The 24,347-nt window shown below is 40.6% G+C and overlaps 3 protein-coding genes across 5 annotated transcripts in view; 1 reads left to right on the forward strand and 2 right to left on the reverse strand.

The window, feature by feature from the left end:
• The window catches only part of RALYL (RALY RNA binding protein like), a 1,540,715-nt gene that overhangs the window by 720,827 nt on the left and 795,541 nt on the right, over positions 1 to 24,347 (forward strand). The gene's annotated exons all lie outside the window — the stretch shown is intronic.
• LOC143997365 (hemoglobin subunit alpha-3-like) lies at positions 3,750 to 6,183 on the reverse strand. Its single transcript, XM_077492943.1, has 3 exons — positions 6,022 to 6,183; positions 4,974 to 5,178; positions 3,750 to 4,063 (listed from the first exon to the last, which is right to left on the reverse strand). Exons 1-3 carry the CDS (start codon positions 6,114 to 6,116, stop codon positions 3,935 to 3,937), a joined length of 429 nt encoding a protein of 142 aa, XP_077349069.1. The 5' UTR covers positions 6,117 to 6,183; the 3' UTR covers positions 3,750 to 3,934.
• On the reverse strand, positions 12,461 to 15,382 carry LOC143997366 (hemoglobin subunit alpha-3). Its single transcript, XM_077492944.1, has 3 exons — positions 15,220 to 15,382; positions 13,730 to 13,934; positions 12,461 to 12,785 (listed from the first exon to the last, which is right to left on the reverse strand). The coding sequence occupies exons 1-3, from the start codon at positions 15,312 to 15,314 to the stop codon at positions 12,657 to 12,659; spliced, it is 429 nt and encodes a 142-aa protein (XP_077349070.1). The 5' UTR covers positions 15,315 to 15,382; the 3' UTR covers positions 12,461 to 12,656.

Genomic DNA, 24,347 nt, shown 5'->3' on the forward strand with positions numbered 1-24,347 from the left:
CCTTAATGTTTGTGGTGGGGTGCGGATTCTATATTGACATAGGTTTTTTTTTCCCTAAGATGATGCATGTGTTGATTTCATATATATATATATATATATATATATATATATATATATATATATATATTCGTTTTTTCCCTAAGATGATGCATGTGGAGATTTACTCTCCATTTCCTCCCTGATGATTTGGTGGGGATTCCTTGATGAGCCTCCTGAGGATATTTTTTGATAATTTAGCTAGAGATGCGGACAAGGACCTGCACACTTATTGTGCCTTGTCGTCCCCCTATTTTCTATTTTAAATTTCCTCGTTCTTTGCTTACTTGTTGCCCATACCCCAGATGACATGTTTGGGGTGGTGTCTTATGAGAGGATCATCTATGTTGGTCTCTCTTTCTTGTAATATACATAAAATTATACTATAGTGTTGTAGATAGAAATTATATGTGTATGTAGACTGTCTGCGCCTTTAATATAATAAGTATTGTAGATAAATATTTAGGTACATGTGTGGACTGGATATGGATATGTGTGTAGATTTTACACTGCCCCCACATATGGAATCAAGGAAGAAAACCATATATAATTAAAAAAAAATGCACTTATTTTATGTATTAATTTTGCTATTACCCCGTATCTAGTTATTTCTTTACAGATTATAATGGGGTGGTATATACACACATATCCTTGGAGAAAAACATATATGTATGCCAGTACACATGCATTCTTCCCGGTGTACACTTATTCTCCCTCTCTTTTTTATAAGGGAGTTTTACTGGGTAGTATCAGTATTTATATTTATACATGTATAGGTTTTTGTATTTAGGTACTCTGACCTGTATAGAAGAAAGGGTATGGATCGATTTAAATGTTTATATGTGTAAATAAGGATATATATTTTCCCTTTCTGTATTAAGTTTATAAGGGCACATTGAGACTGGTAATGTTTTTAAAGCATACGATTGGCTGACTGTGGAATTAAGGGATGGGAATTAACTGAATTTTCCTTTATAGAGCATAGTGTGTAGTGGCGTGACACCGCAACTGAGGACGTCAATGGAGCCACGCACACTACGTCACTTCCGGGCGCTTCCACAGATCTAGCACTTCTTCCGGAATAGATGACTTGTATGGACTTTTTCCTGCCCTGATCTAGCAAGGTGGTATATTACCCTAAATATATAAGCCACCAGTGGGTGAATTAACGGTGGTGACTAGCCTCACTGCACGGACATTATTGATACCTGATAGAGGGTTTTTTTATATTTTCATTTGTATTTTTTGATTATGTTTCTTTTATGGATTTTTAAATAAATGAACTTTGGAAGTAAAAAAATCACTACACTATGGTAGCTGCTTTTTGTTTTTTTCTGAGGAATCATTAGAGTATACCGTTATAAATACACACAAGTATATAATTTTAAGGGGAACCCCCCCAACTGCAAGGACCCCTTGGAAGATTGGAGAGAGAAGGGGAAGGAGCCGAGCAGATTTAGCTGGACTCAGAGGGATTACACGCACTTAACCACTGTAGGGGTACGAGGATCCGGTGAGTGGGGACCCATGAGGAGGAGCACGCAAGTCACTGGAATTTCTGCTCAAGCACTAAAAGTCACCTTTATTTGTTTATTCTGTACTTATCATATATGTAAAATTTTGTGCTGGTGTGCACGTTTTGTGCATTTTTTTTGCACTTTCTGCACTTTAAATGTTGTACCAGTTTGGGCATAATCGATATACGGACACTTTGCTCTCTTGTATATATATATCTTTTTGGAACGGTGTTGGAAACATAGGAGCACTATTATTTTCACTGTGTGATTTATTGCTTAAGGAGTATTTTTGATAGTGCACATACAATTGTACACGTATAGTATGTATGCATAGCATGGTATTTGGTATGTGCATTATATGTTTAATCTAGGGATAAGCGGGTGGATAACCTGTGGTTGACCTATTAGCCTACTCCTATTGTGCATATTGCGTATATGGTGTTTGGATTTAGGACACTACAGGTTTAGCACACATTATTATATGAGCTATTTGCACTTAGGTGTGTGTTGTTTAGTTTGGGCACCTTTGGAGTATACTAAATACATCTCTTTGGCCCTCTGAACCTTGGGAATCCTATTAGTGATTGGATACTCCCAGTCCTCTCCTTCTCCCTCTCCACCCGGCCATCTTGGTTTATTGTCGGTTGAGAGGATTTTGGGGAAGAGTTGTGTCTGGAGGGAGTCCCTCCATAATTATAAAACATACATTTATATTTAAACATCATTGAGGTAGCGCCTTTGACCCTATTTTTACATAAAAGGTTAAAACTAGTTTGTTACAGTGAGAGGTGAGGCCATCCATCCACCCCAGACCTTATCAAATTTGAAAAGTGCCCCCCTGTTCAGATAGGTGGCTTTATAAAAGGGTAGTACCCTATTCACTGTAACCTTCCAGGACTCTACCAATGGAGGAGTTGAACTCTTCCAAGACAGAAATATGTGTTTCCTATCATGAAAAAATAATAGAGTAAGTAAGGTCTGTATAGCTGTAGGAGGGGCCAAATCATCCACCAGCCTGAGCAAATAGATCCTTATAGAAGGACTAAACGAGATAGTTGTCACCTCCTGTACACACATTAAAATATCCATCCAGTATTTCTGTATACCAGGACAATCCCAGAAGATATGCATACAGCCAGCCCCCCTTGTAGAAAAACTCCAGCAAGCAGAGGTGGCTGAACCAAAAATTCTAGCTAAATCTTCACCGAGGTTATGTATATATGATGCAGAAATTTGTAGTGGATCAGTTGGTCATGGTATGGGATTAGTCTGGTAAAGGGTGCATCCCAGACATCCTCCCAATCTTCTGTGTCCAAACCAGGGACCACCGGCTCCCACTTAGCTCTACACACACTCATGAGCTGAACAGTGTCAGGGGAAAGGAACTTATAGATAGTAGATAGGGGCTTTTGGAGATAATCCTCCCTTAGCATGGATTCAAGGGCAGACCCTGAGAATGAAACCCTTACATGTTTAAACTGTGTTTGGTATGCGTGTCTTAGCTGTATATAGCCAAAAAAATGGGTATTGGGCAACTGAAGTAGAGACTTCAGTTCATCAAAAGACTTCAGCTGCCCATTTGTGGTGACATCATTAATCTTTTAATCCCGAATTTCCTCCAGACCACTGACTCTTTAAAGGCAAAAAATTGTGGCAGATTGGGATTTCTCCACAAAGGAGCATGAGCCGAAAGTGGGAAGGGACCCCCAAATTCCTCACCATGGGCAACCATCCAAGCACTTAACACTGACCTCATAGAAGTAGTTAAGACATAGGGTGATCTGGACCCACCAAAAACTCTTCATAGGAACCCACATCAGTCAGTCCGGGTGTCAGTCCAGTCAGTCAGACTGATTTCTGTGACATCAGCAGAGAGTGGAATTCAGTCCGCTCTCTGCTGAAGACAGATCACAGGAGTGCAAAACTAATTGTGATCCATGAAACAAGCTTTGGCTGGACTTCTCCTTTAAGTAAGTTCACCCTTCCTATCAGGGAGAGAGGGAAATTTCCCCAAGCACAAATGTTTTGCTTAGTAATTAATAAAATGAGTGTCACATTCAACCTAATAAAGTCTGAGTTGGTAATGGTAAGCCCCTGGTTCGATTTTTTTTAAAGAGACACAGCAATTGAATACATTAATATAAAAATATAAAACCATCAAAAAACGAAAATCTAATAAAACAGTTGAGGCAGAAATGAAAAACAAACAGTTTTATTTAAGAGTACATGAGATTTATATTTGATTAACAATTTGCAGTTTAAATAAATACTCTTCAAAAAACATCGCAACTAGGTTGTAACTGAAATGGGCCCAGAGACGCTTCATTGCATGTTGTTTTACTTGCTGTAATTTCTGATGTAGTCTGTTATACAGGGTGGAGTTATCTGTACTTGGAGGTGAGGACTGCAGAGACTAGAGCAAGGAATTTGTCAAAGGCAGCCTGAACCTCAGGAGTGAAATCACCAGGGAAGTGAGAAGCCAAGACCACCTGGATAGTGTGAGACAGCAGCTGCAAAAGAGAAATAGAGAATATATTATTTTTGTGTACATAGACAGACACACTTGTATTATTTAATAAGGACAGTCATGTTCAAACTACTTTTTGAAATTATATTTTTTTATATAATTTACCCTTAAAAGAGAAGTATGGGTTTGGGGGTTATTGTAGAATCATACTCACCTAGGTGGAGAACCGAGCGATCGAACATCGCTGATGGCTTGGTTCTCTCACCTCCCGAGCAGAGAGCAGGTCTCCTAATCTTTTCCCCCATGCTCACTGGAGCACTGAGCTGTGAAGGGATGGCTCGCTGAGAGGCTGAGGCGGCCATCAGTCCAGGCACCTGGGGGATCCAGACTCCCAGAGTCAGGATGATGCAGTGCCTCCAATGACCTGTGTGACGTCAGCAGAGAGTGGACTTCAGACCGCTCTCTGCTTAAAACGGGTCACAGGAGTGCAATAGGCTGGACATATCCTTTAAAGGTTACAGAGCAAACTGCTTTTTTTAAAAGGTACCCAATGAAAGTATCCGGTGGAAGGTGCTCTTCTCCAAATCAAGGCATACAATATTACCATACCTTACCTGCCTATAATGGTATCTCTCTGGCTTCAATGCCTTCCAAGTTAGTGATCCAAAACAAATGTGCATGTCAAGAGGTTTAACTTCAATTTTTTTTTTGTCTCAGAAAAAAACTTGAATGTAGGGAATAATCATAACAGACCACAAGCTAGTATTTGTAGATAGGTCGGCAATAACAGCCTCTATGTTTGTCATGATAACTTTCCTAAATGTACATTATATTGGTCACCTGAATGCCCACCTGAGTTTCAATACTATATAATGCTGCAGATTTAATCGCAATGCATTTTGTTCACCGGAATCAAATTATCTTATTGTATAGAAATATTCAGTAGTACTTACAGAAAAGTTTCCTGGATCCACTCTTAGGTTGTAGGCATGCAGGTCACTGAGGGAGGACAGGTTGCCAGCAAGATCATCCAGGTGATTGGCTGCACCTACAAGAGCATTAATAATCTTTCCACCATGTGTGTTGAGGTCAGCAGAGCCAGGGGTCAGGTCAAAGTGGGTGAAATATGTCTTGGTCTGGGGGAAGCTAAGGAGAAGCCTAAACATAAAAAACAAAACAAAACAAAAAAAACAGATATTAATACATGGAAATGATTTGAAATAAATCTATTCACACACACTTCTGACCTGATATTAAGCTTCTGTGGTTAATATGGTAGGCTATAGTAATAACTAATTCCCTGTTAAATTGAAGCATTTAGTAAGAATGTTTCCTACTGTTTGTATAGACACCAGTAAAGCAAAGTTATCAAATTTGTATTCCTTCACTGATGTTAAAACTAACAGAAGAAGAACGGCGCTGTCCTTCAAGAAACTGGCCTTAGACAAAATGATTTCCTTGTTTCATGACTTGATAGTAACTATTTGCACACAAATGGTACATAATGTATGATGTATAAAATACCAGTAGTAGCAATCACTAATGACTTACACCATGGGTGCTCAACCTCTGGCACTCCAGCTTTTGTGGAACTACAAGTCCCATGATGCATTGCAAGGCACTGGCAGTTACAATCATTACTCCCGGAGGCATGATAGGACTTGTAGTTCCACTACAGTTGGAGGGCCACAGGTTGAGCACACATGACTTATATCTATCTCTCAATTTTCATTGATGCTTGACTTCCGCTGAAAACTAATGTTTAGTTTTTTAGGGTAGCGACAGGTTATACATTTTATCAGTAGTATATTAGCTTTTTAAGAAGACTATACACATAGATCATAGAACTAGAATGACATAACCCATGTAATGAATAAAAGTTTGTAAGTTTAACTTGTTACATTAATCTAAGAACTCCTGTGCTGTTACATTAAACAACCAATTGAAATTGCACACTGTATTTGTTTATATAAAATATAACCAATAATAAAAGAACCTTACCTGGTCAAAGCCTCAGAGCCCAGAGCACTGCCCTGAGATCCAATCTTTCCCACTATGGAAAGCACAGCAGACTTCTCACTTGCAGATAGACTCATCGTGATGATCGGGAGTTGGTGTAGTACACGTTAGATCAGCTTGGCAACTCAAGAAAGGTCCACGTTAAACTGAAAATCTTGCCAGTTTTTAAAGCATTAGGATACCATTCACAATGGTGAAGATGCATTTCTATTGGCTGAAAACTGCATACCACCCATTAGAACTGACTTATCTTCTGAACCATACATGCTGTATGTGCTGATATAGGGTAAGCATCTTATCACTATATGCTGATTACAAAGCATATACACTCCTTTTGTGTTTACTGAGCTATTGCTGATCATTACAGTTTAACATATTAAATCACATGGCATTACACATATATTTTATAATGAATGATAGTTGTTATTGTTTTAATTAATGTCTTATCTCTGTTCTATACTTTTGGTTATCAAGGACACCAATCAAGTGTAGTTTTAACAGAAAAGGTCCAATTATTTCTAAACAATCATACTTGCACCCTATACTTTATTATTTTGAATGTAATACACTTTTTATTCTTCTGAGAGACTTTTGACTTGACTAAAGTTGGCCTTAATATAAGTAGACACGGGGGGGAGGGGGGTTACTAAAACTGCAGCACACAGAATATGTTCGCCAATCAGCTTCTAACGTCAGCTTGTTCAATTAAGCTTTAAAGATAAAAACTGAAAGCTGATTGGTTTCTATGCAGAGCTGCATCAGATTTTGTACTCTCTAGTTTTAGTAAGTCATCCCCAGTATATTTCAAGTTGTTGCAAATAAGCACTCTCTTTAATCACTCTCTCATAGTCCCCAGACTCACCAGAACTAGTATTCTGTATGTGTAGGAAGAAAAGAGGAAAGAAAAGGAGGTGCGAGGGGAAAGAAGAAAAGAAAACTGTGGAAGAAAGCAGGAAAGGGGAGGAAAGGCACCCAGGTCAAGGGAAATGAAAAGGAGGAGATGAAAACCAAAGGGGGGGGGGGAGGGGGGAGAGGAAGGGGGAGTGGAAAGGGGGAGAGGAAGGACAAGGGGGAGGAAGGGTGGGACGGGGGACAAGGGAGGGGGGAAAAGGAGAAAGGAAGGGGGGAAGGGTTATGAAAGGAAGGGAAAAAGGAAAACGGGGGGAGGGAATGGAAAAAGGACAGAATGGGAACTGGCTGAGTGAAATCATATAGAGCCAAGGGAGAGAAGGAAAAGGAAAACAAGGGTGCATACACGCATAATAATTGTACACGCACATGCGCACACAGATCGCGGCTAGGAAGGCCCAAGCCACAGCTGACGCAAGTAGTGCTTGAGCCTCAGCTCAAGCATTATGAAGTGTTCCCAGCCAACTTTCCCTTCTCTGGATAATATGTGTTGCCACTTTACCTTTCTGTGCACCCTTGTGAGTCTCTTTCTCCCCCTTGGATCTATATGATTTTACTCGGCCAGTTCAGGTAGCTTTTTAGAAACATATATTGGAGTTTCTGACCTGTTTCCCCTTCTTTCCCTTTTCCCTCCCCCTCCTGTTTTCCTCTTTCTCTTCCTTTTTTAACCCTCTCCCATTTCTTCCTCCTTTTTCCCCATTCCTTGTGTTTCCCTCCCCCCTTACCCCCCCCCCACACACACACACACATTTTCTTCCCTCTTTTCTTTCTATACATAAGTTTAGGATTTATACATACTTATATATTTTTGTATAATTGCTACGGAGGATCAATTCATCCCTTTGTACATGTCGCCCATATCCAATGTAGGGGAACATCAGAGGTGCCTCGGCCTTTGCTCTGTGTGCTTGTCTATGGGTAAGCGGCAGCGCTCCCTCTTCCCCATCTATCAACCATGCTTATTATAATTTACTTCTGTCTTTGATTCCTTGATTATTATGTATATTTTGTTACTCCATTTCAGATACTATCCTCCTGATGAAGCAGTAGAACCCTGCGAAACATGCAGAGGATCACAGTTTCTGTGAGGACCCACTATACCTTTTGTCTCCACCTGGAGCACACTATAAGTGATACACACATATAGACAGTCTGTATTTTAAACACTATTTTGGTATGAACTTTGTAAATTATGTTCCTATCTGTATTTGGATATCCTCTTTTTATCTCTTTGTATAAATAGAAAATGTTATTTTATTCAATGTGTATTTTGTCCAATCGGTACCAAGATAGTTCCTTTTCCTGTCTTTGGAGACTAGTAGGGAAATTATCTCTGTTCTCAATTTCATATGCTAGAGTTTATACTGAACTGGATCTACGGTTTTGGGTCAGTTCTTACCTACCCAATTTGACTAGCTAGGTTAAAGCTGGATATACACACATACTGTAGATTTCTAACAGATTCTACATTAAACAGCAAATCTAGCCTGCTATTGGGTGCTGGCTGTCAAAATTCCCAAGCAATGACTGCAGCTAATTGGTCCCTGTTTGGTTGGCAAAATTTCACCCAGCACCATTGATTTTAAAAGTTTGTCAAGCCAGGTGGTGCTGGCAGGACCATCCACAGATCAAATTTAAGAATGATACAGCAGGAGAATGGGAAGGAAATTTGATCGATGTATGAATAGTAAAATGGAGTAGATAAGCACAGCTAAAAATAAACTGGTCAAATGGATCACTAACAGTGCAAAAAAATAAAACAAATATGTGCAAATAGATACTGTGCAAAAAAGCTGTGCAAAAACCACAAATGTGTGCAAAATTGCAAATATTCTGTGAGGAATAACAGTGTTGTGCCAAATGTGATGGTCTTGCACAACAAACCACTGATATATTCCTATAAGGTAAATGGCAGTAACAAATTCTGTGCAAAAGAGCAAAAATCTGCCAAGAATATGCTGTGACGTAAACAATGTGCAAAGACTCTGTGCAAACAAAGGGGAATACTACAGATTGTAAAAAAAATCCTATGACGATAAATGCAGTGAATACTGCGATAAATGCTATGCCAAAATCGCAATAATCATGAACAGTATAAAGTACTGTTTTTCTGTTTTTCATAGTCTTACTATGTCGGTAACTCTCTGTGCATTGCGACACCCCACGTGTCTTCATCAGGAAGGTGTCGCAATGCATAGAGAGTTATCGACATAGTAAGACCGGAAGTAATGTAAGAGGGCCTGCAATACCACACTATTTTATATATCTGCCACTCAATTCATTTTGACATTGTAAGTGTCCATTTGGCCGCTCTTAATAAAGATTGTATTAGTGTTTTAACATATTACGCGATGGGAACCTTTCCTCTATTCCTCATACATGATCGCTATATGTGAACGCTGCGATTGCACTGGTTTATTTGAGCCATAAGACATAAAGGAACATCCACTATTATCAGGGATTGGTGGTGATTACATTACCCTTTGACAGAGATAAGGGAATTTTCTGCTACATAGAGGTAAGAGCATGGGGAGGATTGAGTGACACGCCCGAAGAACATTCATTGGAGAATGTCATTGAGGATTCTGGTTTACGTGTTGCTGCATTTTCCTCTGTCTATAACAGACACAGTGCATGGACTGTTGTTTTATTTCCCCGTGTGTGTGGTGGATACACACACATTAGAACTGACAGTATACTCACAGAGAACTGCTATAGTTTATTGTTATACAGTCATGGCCAAAATTGTTGGCACCCTAGAAAATTTTCCAGAAAATCAAGTATTTCTCACAGTATTGCAGTAACACATGTTTTGCTAGACACATGTTTATTCCCTTTGTGTGTATTGGAACAAAACAAAAAAGGCAGAGAAAAAAAGCAAATTGGACATAATGTCACACAAAATTCCAAAAAGATGCTGGTCAAAATTCTTGGCACCCTTTCAAAATTGTGGATAAATAAGATTTATTTAAGATTTGTCAGCACAAACTATCCATCGACATTTAAATGAAATGAAACGCTATGGCAGGAGACCCAGAAGGACCCCACTGCTGACACAGAGACATAGAAAAGCAAGACTACAGTTTGCCAAAATGTACTTGAGTAAGCCAAAATCCTTCTGGGAAAACGTCTTGTGGACAGATGAGACCAAGATAGAGCTTTTTGGTAAAGTACATCATTCTATTGTTTAGCAAAAATGTAATGAGGCCTATAAAGAAAAGAACACAGTACCTACAGAGAAATCTGTGGGAGGTTCAATGATGTTTTGGGATTGTTTTGCTGCCTCTGGCACTGGGTGCCTTGAATGTGTGCAAGGCATAATGAAATCTGAGGATTACCAAAGGATTTTGGGTGGCACTGTAGAGCCCAGTGTCAGAAAGCTGGGTTTGCATCCGGGAACGTGGGTCATCCAGCAGGACAATGACCCCAAACATATGTCAAAAAGCACCCAGAAATGGATGGCAACAAAGCGCTGGAGAGTTCTAAAGTGGCTAGCAATGAGTCCAGATCTAAATCCCATTGAACACCTGTGGAGAGATCTTAAAATTGCTGTTGGGAAAAGTGCGCCCTTCCAATAAGAGAGACCCGGAGCAGTCTGCAAAGGAAGAATGGTCCAAAATTCCGGGTGAGAGGTGTAAGAAGCTTATTGATGGTTATAGGAAGCGACTGATTTCCGTTATTTTTTCCATTTTTTGGTGTGCAACCAAATATTAAGTTAAGGGTGCCAAGAATTTTCGACCAGCCCATTTTTGGAGTTTTGTGTGACATTATGTCCAATTTGCTTTTTTTCCTCCCTTTTTTTGTTTTGTTCCAATACACACAAAGGGAATAAACATGTGTATAGCAAAACATGTGTTACTGCAATCATTTTCTGTGAGAAATATTTGATTTTATGGAAAAATTTCTGGGGTGCCAATAATTTCAGCCATGATTTTACATATCATTTACACAGCATTGTTTTAACATAGGCACACAGGTTTAGTGTTTTAATACCCAGCATTATAGATTATATTTTATTGCACAGAAAAACAGCACGTTTATACTGTTCATCATTATTGTGATTTTGGCATAGCATTAATCGCAGTATTCACTGCATTTATAGTCATAGGATTTTTGTACAATCTGTGGTTTTCCCCTTTGTTTGCACAGAGTCTTTGCACATTGTTTACTGCACAACATATTCTTTGCACATTTTTGCTCTTTTGCACAGTATTTGGAACTGCCATTTACCTTATAGGAATATATCAGTGGTTTGGTGTTCATCACGTTTGGCACAACACTGTTATTCCTCACAGAATATTTGCAATTTTGCACACATTTGTGGTTTTTGCACAGCTTTTTTGCACAGTATCTATTTGCACATATTTGTTTTTTGCACTGTTAGTGATCCATTTGACCAGTTTATTTTTTGTTGCGCTTATCTACTCCATTTTACTATTTATTCACATGAGTGCACGGTACACACTCCAGATATAGCTGCAATTACATAGTTTATGATTTTTTATATAGATAGCGCGAGGGACCCTCACTGTTCTTTATTGATCTGTGTATGGCTAGCTTTAATATCATACTAACAAGATTAGATATCTTAGCCACACATGGCACGCTATGGTTGGGGATGGAGAGGCCATAAGCCAGTTTGCATGCACTGTGTCAGTACTCCTAGGACCAACACCTGGAAGAGTAGAGCAAACTCTCATCCTCATCTGTTAGCTGTTTGGTTGTAAATGTAAACTCAGAGTGAGTGAACTGTTATAACCCAATACATTGAACTGCAAACAAAAATGCACAAACTTAGCAGGGACAGTAGTAAACAAGACCCAGACAGACTGCACTGGCAGAAACAGCAGCAATCTGAAATATTTCATTATAAATCGGAAAATTTTGCTGACAATCAATAGCAACCTGGTGTATGGATGGGTGTGTAATTCCACTGGCATCCTTTAGCTGAACCAACAGCCTTTGCTGGCAATTCAGAAACCAGGACCTGAAGATATTTTCCATATATGCACAGTACAGTGCAAAAATTTTAGGCAGGTGTGAAGAAATGCTGTAAAGTAGGAATGCTTTCAAAAATTCAAAATTTAACTGCTTGCTGACCAGCCGCTGCAGTTGTACTGCATCAACATGGCTCAGCTGCACGAATCGCCGTTATGTTACGTTGTTTCCTTTTTTGGCCACTAGGGGTGCACGCTCTGCCGGGGACGCGGGCGTCTGCCGTTCGGGCTCCTGTGATCACTCGTGACGTGGCAAGACATGGCGACTTGTGACATGGCAAGAACTGGGATCTCTGGGTTTAACCACACCTTCAAAGGCATAAAATTGTGGCAGATTGTGATTTCTAAATTTAGAAATTCATAAAATGGGTGTCACATTCAACCTAATAAAGTCTGAGGCCGAGTTGGTAACGGTAAGCCCCTGCATTGACTTGTTTTAAAGAGACACAGAAATTGAATACCTTAATATAAAACCATCAAAAAACAAAAAGATAATAATACAGTTGAGGCAGAAATGAAAAAAAAAAACTGTTTTATTGGAGCAGATTTCAAGAGCACATGAGATTTATATTTGATGGACAATTTACACAAGTAAATACCCTTCAAAAAACATTGCAACTAGGTTGTAATTGAAATGGGCCCAGAGAACGCTTCATTGCATGTTGATTTACTTGCTGTAATTTCTGATGTAGTCTGTTATACAGGGTGGGGTTATCTGTACTTGGAGGTGAGGACTGCAGAGACTAGAGCAAGGAATTTGTCAAAAGCAGCCTGAACCTCAGGAGTGAAATCACCAGGGAAGTGAGAAGCCAAGACCACCTGGATAGTGTGAGACAGCAGCTGCAAAAGAGAAATAGAGAATATATTATTTTTGTGTACATAGACAGAAACTCTTGTATTATTTAATAAGGACAGTAATGTTCAAACTACTTTTTGAAATTATATTTTTTTATTTAATTTACTCTTAAAAGAGAAGTATCACTGAGAACCGAGCGATCGAACATCACTGATGGCTTGGTTCTCTCAGCTCCTGAGCATCTCCTACTCTGCTCCTTCATGCTCACTGGAGCACTGAGCTGTGAAGGGGTGGCTCGCTGAGAGGCTGAGACGGCCATCAGTCCAGGCACCTGGGGGATCCAGACTCCCAGAGTCAGGATGATGCAGTGCCTCCAATGACCTGTGTGACGTCAGCAGAGAGTGGACTTCAGACTGCTCTCTGCTGAAAACAGGTCACAGGAGTGCAAAACGAATCACTCCTGTGACCCATAGGTAAAGCCCAGCCAAACAAGCTCAGGCTTGACATATCCTTTAAAGGTTACAGAGTAAACGCCTTCTTTTAAAAGGTACCCAATGAAAGTATGTGGAAGGTGCTCTTCTTCAAATTAAGGGATACAATACTACCATACCTTACCTGCCTATAATGGTTAGTATCTGGCTTCAATACCTTCCAAGTTAGTGACCCAAAACAAATATGCAAATCAAGAGGCTTGACTTCAAATTTTTATTTGACTCAGAAAAAAACTTGAATGTAGGGAATAATCATAACAGACCAGAAGCTAGTATTTTTAGATAGGTCAGCAATAACAGCCTCTATGTTTGTCAGGACAACTTTCCTAAAGACTGACACAAAATTTAGTGTCATATATTGGTCATTTATTGGTCACTTAAATGCCCACCTGATTTTTAATACTATATATTGCTGCAAACACATTTAAATGCAATGCATTTTGTTCACCTGAATCAAGTTATCTTATTATTGTATAGAAATATTCAGTAGTACTTACAGCAAAGTTTCCTGGATCCACTCTTAGGTTGTAGGCATGCAGGTCACTGAGGGAGGACAGGTTGCCAGCAAGGTCATCCAGGTGATTGGCTGCACCTACAAGAGCATTAATAATCTTTCCACCATGTGTGTTGAGGTCAGCAGAGCCAGGGGTCAGGTCAAAGTGGGGGAAATAAGTCTTGGTCTGGGGGAAGCTAAGGAGAAGCCTAAACATAAAAAACAAACAAAAAAAAAACAGATATTAATACATGGAAATGATTTGAAATAAATCCATCCACACACACTTCTGACCTGATATTATGCTTCTGTGGTTAATATGGTAGGTTATAGTAATAACTAATTCCCTGTTAAACTGTAGGCATTTAGTAAGCATTTTTCCTACTGTTTGTATAGACACCAGTAAAGCAAAGTTATCAAATTTGTATTCCGTCACTGATGTTAAAACTAGCATAAGAAGAACGGCGCTGTCCTTCAAGAAATTGGCCTTAGACAAAATGATATCCTTGTTTCATGCTTTGATGGTAACTATTTGCACACAAATGGTACATAATGTATGATGTATAAAATATCAGTAGTAGTAATCACTAATGATTTACACCATGGGTGCTCAACCTGTGGCACTCCAGCTTTTGTGGAACTACAAGTCCTATGAGCATTGCAAGGCACTGACAGTTACAATCATTACTCCCGGAGGCATGATAGGACTTGTAGTTCCACAACAGTTGGAGGGCCACAGGTTGAGCACCCATGATTTACATCTTTCTCTCAATTTTCATTGATGCTTCACTTCCCCTGAAAAATAATGATTCGTTTTGTAGGGTAGCGACAGGTTATACATTTTATCAGTAGTATCTTAGCCCTTGTACACACGGTCGGACATTCTGACAACCAAATCCGTTGGATTTTGTCCGACCGATTTTGTCCGATGGATTTTGTCCGATGGATTTTGTCCGAAACTGTTGCATACACACGGTCGGACAAAGTTGTCGGAAAATCCGATTGTACATAACGTGATGACGTTATTTTGTTACGACGGGACTACGTTCAGGCTAGTAGCCAATAGCTTTGGTCTAGGAATTTGATCTGAGCATGCGTGGCACTTTGTCCATCGGAGTAGGCTACACATGATCGGAGTATGTCCGATCGGAGCATTTTGTCTGAAAATTTTACGGACAAGTTGGAAAACTTGGTCCGTCGGATACTCCGACGGAAACAGTCCGATGGAGACCACACACAGTCTGATCATCCGACAAAACGGTCCGATAGGACACATTCCGTCGGAATCTCCGACCGTGTGTAAAAGGGCTTAGAGAAGACTATACACATAGATCATAGAACTAGAATGATGTAACCCATGTAATGAATAAAAGTTGGTAAGTTTAACTTGTTACGTTAACCTAAGAATTCATGTGCTGTTACATTAAACAACCAGTTGAAATTGCACACTGTATTTGTTTATATAAAATATAACCAAGAATAAAAGAACCTTACCTGGTCAAAGCCTCAGAGCCCAGAGCACTGCCCTGAGATCCAATCTTTCCCACTATGGAAAGCACAGCAGACTTCTCACTTGCAGATAGACTCATTGTGATGATCGGGAGTTGGTGTAGTACACGTTAGATCAGCTTGGCAACTCAAGAAAGGTCCACGTTAAACTGAAAATATTGCCAGTTTTTAAAGCTTAAAGGGTACTATTCACAATGGTGAAGATGCATTTCTATTGGCTGAAAACTGCATACCACCCATTAGAACTGACTTATCTTCTGAACCATACGTGCTGTATGTGCTGATATAGGGTAAGCATCTTATCACTATATGCTGATTACAAAGCATATACACTCCTTTTGTGTTTACTGAGCTATTGCTGATCATTACAGTTTAACATATTAAATTACACGACATTACACATATATTTTATAATGATAGTTGTGATTGTTTTAATTAATGTTTATCTCTATTCCATCCTTCTGGTTATCAAGAACACCAGTCAAGTGTAGTTTTAACAGAAAAGGTCCAATTATTTCTAAACAATCATACTTGCAACCTTTACATTATTACTTTGAAAGTAATAATATTTTTAGTCTTCTAAGAGATTTTTGACTTAACTAAAGTTGGGGGGGGGGGGGGGGGGGGGTTACTAAAACTGCAGCACACAGAATCTGCTGTAGTTGTGCATGGTCGCCAATCAGATTCTAAGCTCAGCTTGTTCCAGTGTTGTCAACCTACGAGATTGAAATTTACTGACAGCACCCAACATTTCCTGGCACATCCAAGTTTTTATTGGCATTTCCAAAAGTTACGAAATTACAGTTTTAAGTGCCAATTTTAGCATTTAGGCTACAAACAAATACAATATGCATTTAGCAATGTGATTTAAGGTAGATATTAGGTAAAAAAACATAATTCTTATTTTATTTTCAATATAGTAAGTAAGTAGCTCAGGGACAGTTCCCTTCAGTCCACGCTAGTCTAAGCAACACTGACAGTCCTGCTCCCGACCTGCCGTGCTCCTGTCCTGCAGACCCACACACAAGGCTCTGGCCACTCTGCTTGGCTCCCTTGCACCATAACATCACACGACATATTCGGGCACTGCCTCCACCAGAGCTACCTGAATACACTGCAGCAGGGACTCAGATGGTCCCGGCTGGCTCTGGACTGAGCCGAAAATCACAGCCATATTTTTTAATGACAACTTTTTCCTTTTACTGGCAGGAGAAAATTGCCTTTTTTTTTACTGGCTGCCAGTATTGGTTTCTATGTAGAGCTACACCAGATTTTTCATTCTCCAGTTTTAGTAAGTCAGCCCCAGTATATTTCAAGTTGTTGCACATAAGCACTCTCTTTAATCACTCTCTTATAGTCACCACACTTACCAGAACTAGTATTCTGTATGTGTAGGAAGAAAAGAGGAAATAAAAGAAAGAGGGGAGAGGGGAAAGAAGAAAAGAAAACCATGGGAGAAAGCAGGAAAGGGGAGGAAAGACACCCAGGTCAAGGGAAATGAAAAGGAGCAGATGAAAACCAAAGGGGAGGAGGAAGAAGGAGGAAGGGCGGGGCAGGGCAGAAGGAGGGGGGTGGAAAGGGAAACACAAGGGGGGGAAGGAGGGGGGAAGCTTTATGAAAGGAAGGAAAAGAGGAAAGTGGGGGGAAGGGAATGGAAAAAGGACAGAAGGGGAACTGGCTAAGTAAAATCATATAGAGCCTCCTTGGGAGAAGGAAAAGGAAAACAATGGTGCACACGCGCATAATAATTGCACACTCACATGCGCACACAGATCGCAGCCTGGAAGGCCCAAGCCACAGCTGAGGCAATTAGTACTAAACATTACAACATTTCGAAGCTCAACCATATCTTACCTCCAGCACTGTCCCCCAAACCACAGGTAACATTCAGACGTTCACGAACAATAAAAAAATATCATTGCACCTAGTAGATTGGTCAAACCCAGTAATAGATCCACATTTGATATTAGAACGTATTTTGATAATAGAGTCAGTATTTTTCAATACCAAAAAAAGAGGCTGTCTCACTTGCCAATCGATCCCTCATGGTCAATCAGTGATAATTACAAACAAAGGCAAGTCTTTTCAGATTAAGCAGTTCATCACATGTTCTACTGAGTTTGTAATTTATGTCCTGCGATGTTCAAGTGGCCTCCTATATGTGGGTCGCACAATACGTGCCCTACGCGTCAGAGTGGGTGAGCATCGCCGGCTGACAAAAAAGGATGTACAAAACATAGCATCCCCAGGCATTTTTGTCAGGTTCACAATAAAGATTTTAGACATATGGAGATATTTGCTATTGAGGCCATTCCAAGGGGCACCTTAACAGATAATGAAAGATTCTCCCTTCTTTGTCGAAGGGAGACTTTCTGGATATATATATTTGGGTCCCTATCACCTGAAGGCCTCAACGAGGAGATCGGTGTTTTCAGTATCATTAAGTAATTCTTTAAGGGTCAAAATTGACCGAGTGGGTTTTTGAACAATTTATCCTCAAAAAAGCGTTAATATATATTTTTTAATATATTATTATATTTTTCATCTTTTCATTCATACATTCAATCATTTTTTATTTTATTATGTTTTTATTTTTATTTTCATCTTCATCTTCATTTATTATTACTACTATTATTTTTTAATAGTTGGAATGTGCATTATGGGATTTTTTTTTTAAATTTTTCATGTTTAGGTTTCATTCTTATTCATTCTTATTATTGTTTACTTATGAATTTTCATTTTTTTTCTTTTTTTGTTGTTCTACGTTTATGAAAAATGTACCACTGCTGACATTATTTATACTCTTATGCTTATTTGTAACATGTAAGGGGTTAACATCCTTTTTGTGCTGTTCTCCGCCCACCACCATAGAGGTGCCTTTATAGCTTGCATTGCCCTGATCGTCCGACTCGTGACTTTGAGAAGGCGCATGCGTCAAAACATGTCAGCCACGGTTGCTAGGACAATGACAAGATTAACAATCCAGTCCATCGGAGGCAACTTCCTCCCCTTCGGGTCCCCTGATTCCGAGTGACTGCTGCTTCCGGTTCTTGGCACGAGTGCTCTGCGGGTCCAGCGGCTGTGCTGTGATCCACTAAGATCCATTGAGAGTTTTTCGTAGGACGTTGTCTCAGCCCCAGCTTCCAATCCGCTGAAGCGGTTGCAGTGGGAGACACATACCCACAGCTTGGAGTGTACAGCAGGATGTAGTAAACTCATACCTATAGCTACTGCCTGGAGCTTAACTCTCTGTGAAAACTTTACCCCATTTTACATCCTGGGTTGTCAGTGCACACATCAGAGATCTAAATTTGGAGTCAGCTGGTCATCTTAACCCTGGGCCATCTGGCGGTATCGCATACAATTTATGTTAAAGTGCTTCATTTTACACAATGACTGGTGTACCATATTGAGAAGATTAGTCACACGGGCAATTGCATATGATTTTAGACTCAATACACTTTGTTAAGCATTCAATAAATTAATTTGTTTGAATATACTTATTTGAACATTTGTTATATAGGTTTTTTACAGCGCTGCCTTTATTTATTTATTTTTGGTTCACCCATTTCTTCCTAAGTGGCTGGCAGCTGCACTAGATATCCAATATTTATATCAATATTCCGGTACGATCTGAGTTTGATCCGATACAGTCTTCTCATTCCAGCGCCAAAAGACTTTATTTGTGTATCAATATTCTGCAATACTCTGCCACACCCTGTAATACTCTGCAATACCCTGAAATACTCTGCAATACTCTGCCATGCCCTGCAATACTCTGCAATACCCTGCAATACTCTGGCATACCCTGCCATACCCTGTCATACTCATCCATGCTCATCCATACTCATCCATACTCTGCAATACTCATCCATAATCTGCCATACTCTGCAATACTCTGCAATACTCATCCATACTCTGCCATACTCTGCAATACTCATCCATACTCTGCAATACTCATCCATCCATCCATACTCTGCAATACTCATCCATCCATACTCAGCCATACCCAGCCATCCCACCCACACTCAGCCATATCCACCCAGCCATACTCAGCCATCCAGAAACACAGCTCATCCATGCCACATAAGTAGGGATGAGCCGAACACCCCCCTGTTCGGTTCGCACCAGAACCTGCGAACAGACCTAAACTTCGTGTGAACTTTAGAACCCTATTAAAGTCTATGGGACTCGAACGTTCACAATCTAAAGTGCTCATTTTAAAGGGTAATATGCAGGTTACTGTCCTAAAAAGTGTTTGGGGACCCGGGTCCTGCCCCAGGGGACATGGATCAATGCAAAAAAAAGTTTTAAAAACGGCCGTTTTTTCAGGAGCAGTGATTTTAATAATGATTAAAGTGAAACAATAAAAGTGTAATATTCCTTTAAATTTCGTAGCTGGGGGGTATCTATAGTATGCCTGTGAAGGGGCACATGTTTCTGGTGCTTAGAACTGTCGCTGCACAAAGTGTCATTTGTGCAGGAAAAAAAGTCTTTTAAAATCACTTGCGGCTAAATTGTCGGGTCTCCGTAATACAGAGAACACTCAATGAGTGTTCTCTGTATTAGCCGACAATTCATTCATTCATTGATTAAAAAAAAAAAAAAAAAAAAAAAAAGCGTGGGGGTTCCCCTAAATTCAATCAAAAGGCCCTTCAGGTCTGACATGGATATTAAGGGGAACCCCGTGTCAAATTAAAAAAAAAAATTGACGTGGGGGTCCCCCTAAATATCCATAACCAGACCCTTCAGGTCTGATATGGATATTAAGGGGAACCCCGCATCAAATTTAAAAAAAAAATTGACGTGGGGGTCCCCCTAAATATCCATACCAGACCCTTTATCCGAGCACGCAACCTGGCAGGCCGCAGGAAAAGAGGGGGGGACGAGAGAGCGGCCCCCCCTTCCCTCCTGAACCGTACCAGGCCACATACCCTCAACATTGGGAGGATGCTTTGGGGGTCTGTGACCCCTCAAAGCACCTTGTCCCCATGTTGATAAGGACAAGGGCCTCATCCTCACAACCCTGGCCGTTGGTTGTGAGGGTCTGCGGGCGGGGGGCTTATCAGAATCTGGAAGCCCCCTTTAACAAGGGGACCCCCAGATCCCGGCCCCCCCCTGTTTGAAATGGTAAGGGGGTACAAAAGTACCCCTACCATTTCACAAAGAAAGTGTCAAAATGGTTAAATAAGACAAACACACTTTTGAAAAATTCCTTTATTAAAAAAAAAAAAAAAAAAAAAAAAATTCCAGCGGTGCTAATCCACTCTTGCTATCCAGCGACGGGTCTCCGGGGTCCAGCGATGGATGATCATATCCAGCGACGGGGGATCTCTCAGTCCAGCGCTGTCCATACCTCCTTCTTCTGTCTCCACTGCGGAGACACTGCAGAGAGCCGAGCGCTGACATTTCTTATATTGGGAGGGCGGGGCCACCCGTCACCTGACCCCGCCCCTCTGACGCAGGAGAGGGAAGCCAGGGGTTCCCCAGTTACGTGTGGGTGACCCCGCCCCCTCTGATGTAACGGAAACCTGCGTTACATCAGAGGGGGCGGGGTCACCCACACGTCACTGGGGAACCCCTGGCTTCCCTCTCCTGCGTCAGAGGGGCGGGGTCAGGTGACGGGTGGCCCCCGCCCTCCCAATATAAGAAATGTCAGCGCTCGGCTCTCTGCAGTGTCTCCGCAGTGGAGACAGAAGAAGGAGGTATGGACAGCGCTGGACTGAGAGATCCCCCGTCGCTGGATATGATCATCCATCGCTGGACCCCGGAGACCCGTCGCTGGATAGCAAGAGTGGATTAGCACCGCTGGAATTTTTTTTTAATTTTTTTTATTTTTAATAAAGGAATTTTTCAAAAGTGTGTTTGTCTTATTTAACCATTTTGACACTTTCTTTGTGAAATGGTAGGGGTACTTTTGTACCCCCTTACCATTTCAAACAGGGGGGGGCCGGGATCTGGGGGTCCCCTTGTTAAAGGGGGCTTCCAGATTCTGATAAGCCCCCCGCCCGCAGACCCTCACAACCAACGGCCAGGGTTGTGAGGATGAGGCCCTTGTCCTTATCAACATGGGGACAAGGTGCTTTGAGGGGTCTCAGACCCCCAAAGCATCCTCCCAATGTTGAGGGTATGTGGCCTGGTACGGTTCAGGAGGGAGGGGGGGCCGCTCTCTCGTCCCCCCCTCTTTTCCTGCGGCCTGCCAGGTTGCGTGCTCGGATAAAGGGTCTGGTATGGATATTTAGGGGGACCCCCACGTCAATTTTTTTTTTAATTTGATGCGGGGTTCCCCTTAATATCCATATCAGACCTGAAGGGTCTGGTTATGGATATTTAGGGGGACCCCCACGTCAATTTTTTTTTTTAATTTGACACGGGGTTCCCCTTAATATCCATGTCAGACCTGAAGGGCCTTTTGATTGAATTTAGGGGAACCCCCACGCTTTTTTTTTTTTTTTTTTTTTTAATCAATGAATGAATGAATTGTCGGCTAATACAGAGAACACTCATTGAGTGTTCTCTGTATTACGGAGACCCGACAATTTAGCCGCAAGTGATTTTAAAAGACTTTTTTTCCTGCACAAATGACACTTTGTGCAGCGACAGTTCTAAGCACCAGAAACATGCGCCCCTTCACAGGCATACTATAGATACCCCCCAGCTACGAAATTTAAAGGAATATTACACTTTTATTGTTTCACTTTAATCATTATTAAAATCACTGCTCCTGAAAAAACGGCCGTTTTTAAAACTTTTTTTTGCATTGATCCATGTCCCCTGGGGCAGGACCCAGGTCCCCAAACACTTTTTAGGACAGTAACCTGCATATTACCCTTTAAAATGAGCACTTTAGATTTCTCCCATAGACTTGTACAGGGTGTTCCGGCTTTTCGAATTTGCTGCGAACAGCCCAAATTGTTCACTGTTCGCTGAACAGGCGAACAGGCAATGTTCGAGTAGAACATGAGTTCGACTCGAACTCGAAGCTCATCCCTACACATAAGTTCCCATCCTTGCTACTACAGTGCCTCAAATTGTAATTAGATAGTCAAATTAGACTTGAAAGGTATGCCCCTAGAATGCCTGCTGGTGCTCCCTATATGTTGGGCCTCTGTACGTGGCCATGCTGTGTAAAAGTCTCACACTTGTGGTATTGCCATAATCGGGAGGAGAAGCAGAATGTATTTTGGGGTGTAATTTGTAGTATGCATATGCTGTGTGAGAAATAACCTGATAATATGACAATTTTGTTAAAAAAAAAAAAGAAAATAACTTGATATTGCAAAGAAATGTGGGAAAAAAATACAACTTCAAAAACCTCACTGTGCCTCTTTCTAAATACCTTGCAATGTATACTTTCCAAAAAGGGGTTATTTGGGGAGTATTTGTACTTTTCTGGCAAGTTAGGGTCTCAAGAAATAAGATAGGCCGTCAGTACTTCATCTGTGATCAATTTTCAGTGATTGGCACCATAGCTTGTGGACTCTATAACTTTCTCACCGACCAAATAATATACACCAATTTTGATTATTTTTTACCAAAGATATGTAGCAGTATAAATTGTGGCCACAATTTATGAAGAGACATTTCTAATTTGCTAACTTTTAACAGAAACCTACACATTTTGTTTTTTTTATTTACCGAATTTTCAGTATTTTTCGATTTATAGTGTAAAAAATAAAAACCCAGCGGTGATTAAATACTATCAAAAGAAAGCTATATTTGTGTGAAAAAGGGCAAACATTTCATTTGGGTACAGTGTTGCATCACCGAAAGCTGAAATTTGGTCTAGTCAGGAAGGGGGTTTAAGTGCCCAGTAGTCAAGTGGTTAAACCCAGAGATCTCGGTTCTCTGAGGGGGAGAAGAGACTGATTGTGTGTTCTTACAAAGAATGAAAACAGATCTATATCTTCCCCTAGCAAATCACATCCACCTTCAGTTAGAACACAGGGAACACAGATAACCCCTTGATCGCCCCCTAGTGCTAACCCCTTCACTGCCAGTGACATATTTATAGTAATCAATGCATTTTTATAGCATTGATCACTGTATAAATGCCAATGACATGCCAAAATGTGTCAAAATTGTCCGACATATAGCATATAAAAATAAAGTGCATAACATTGGACATGAACATTGCCTGTGAAGCTTGCCAACCTGACCCACACCGCCTTCTCAGAAGAGACACAAACCACCCCTCCCTCCTATAATTAACTAAAAGCACACGGATCCATGTGAAAAAAAAATACCCACTCTCTCCAGAGAATATAATTTGTGTGTCCTACCATACAATTTTGCTGAAATCCCACCAACCCACCTTGTCGGAGGTGATGAGGTGCATATCAGAAGGTCTCATAGAACAGAAAGGATAACATTAACAAAAGGTTAAAACTAGTCGTCTGTTACAGTGAGAGGTGAGGCCATCCATCCATCCCAGATCTTATCAAATTTGAGAAGTGCCCCCCTGTTCAGATATGCAGCTTTATAAAAAAGTAGTGCCCTATTCACTGAAACCTTCCAGAACTCTACCAATGGAGGAGTAGAACTCTGCCAAGACAGAACTATGTGTTTCCAATCATGAAAAAATAATGATGATTAAATTCTATTATATTTTATAATAATGATAAAATAATAAGAGTAAGTAAGGTCTGTATAGCTGTAGTAGGGGCCAAATCATCCACCAGCCCGAGCAGATAGATCCTTATAGAAGGACTAAACTAGACAGTTGTCACCTCCTGTACACACATTAAAATATCCATCCAGTATTTCTGTATACCAGGACAATCTCAGAAGATATGCATACAGTCAGCCCCCCTTGCAGAAAAATGCCAGCAAGAAGAGGTGACTGATCCAAAAATTCTAGCTATCTTCGCCGGGGTTATGTATATATGATGCAGACATTTGTAATGGATCAGTTGGTCATGGGTCGAGATTAGTCTGGTAAAGGGTACATCCCAGATATCCTCCCAATCTTCTGTGTCCAAACCAGGGACCACAGACTCCCACTTAGCTCTACACACACTCATGAGCCGAACAGTCTCAGGGGAAAGGAACTTGTAGATAGTAGATATGGGCTTTTGGTGATCTTTCTCCCTTAGCAAGGGCAGACACTGAAA

This window comes from Lithobates pipiens, unplaced genomic scaffold (assembly GCF_037356315.1).
Source record: "Lithobates pipiens isolate NorthernLeopardFrog02 unplaced genomic scaffold, aLitPip1_a1.2 Scaffold_19, whole genome shotgun sequence".
Classification (NCBI taxonomy): domain Eukaryota; kingdom Metazoa; phylum Chordata; class Amphibia; order Anura; family Ranidae; genus Lithobates; species Lithobates pipiens.

Excerpts from the sequence above, each read along its gene's own strand:
- LOC143997365 (XM_077492943.1), bottom strand. The coding sequence starts at position 6,116 with ATGAGTCTATCTGCAAGTGAGAAGTCTGCTGTGCTTTCCATAGTGGGA. Across the intron at positions 5,179-6,021 it reads GGCTCTGAGGCTTTGACCAG|GCTTCTCCTTAGCTTCCCCC; the intron begins GTAAGGTTCTTT and ends TTTTATGTTTAG. Across the intron at positions 4,064-4,973 it reads TGGATCCAGGAAACTTTTCT|CTGCTGTCTCACACTATCCA; the intron begins GTAAGTACTACT and ends TCTCTTTTGCAG.
- LOC143997366 (XM_077492944.1), bottom strand. The coding sequence starts at position 15,314 with ATGAGTCTATCTGCAAGTGAGAAGTCTGCTGTGCTTTCCATAGTGGGA. Across the intron at positions 13,935-15,219 it reads GGCTCTGAGGCTTTGACCAG|GCTTCTCCTTAGCTTCCCCC; the intron begins GTAAGGTTCTTT and ends TTTTATGTTTAG. Across the intron at positions 12,786-13,729 it reads TGGATCCAGGAAACTTTGCT|CTGCTGTCTCACACTATCCA; the intron begins GTAAGTACTACT and ends TCTCTTTTGCAG.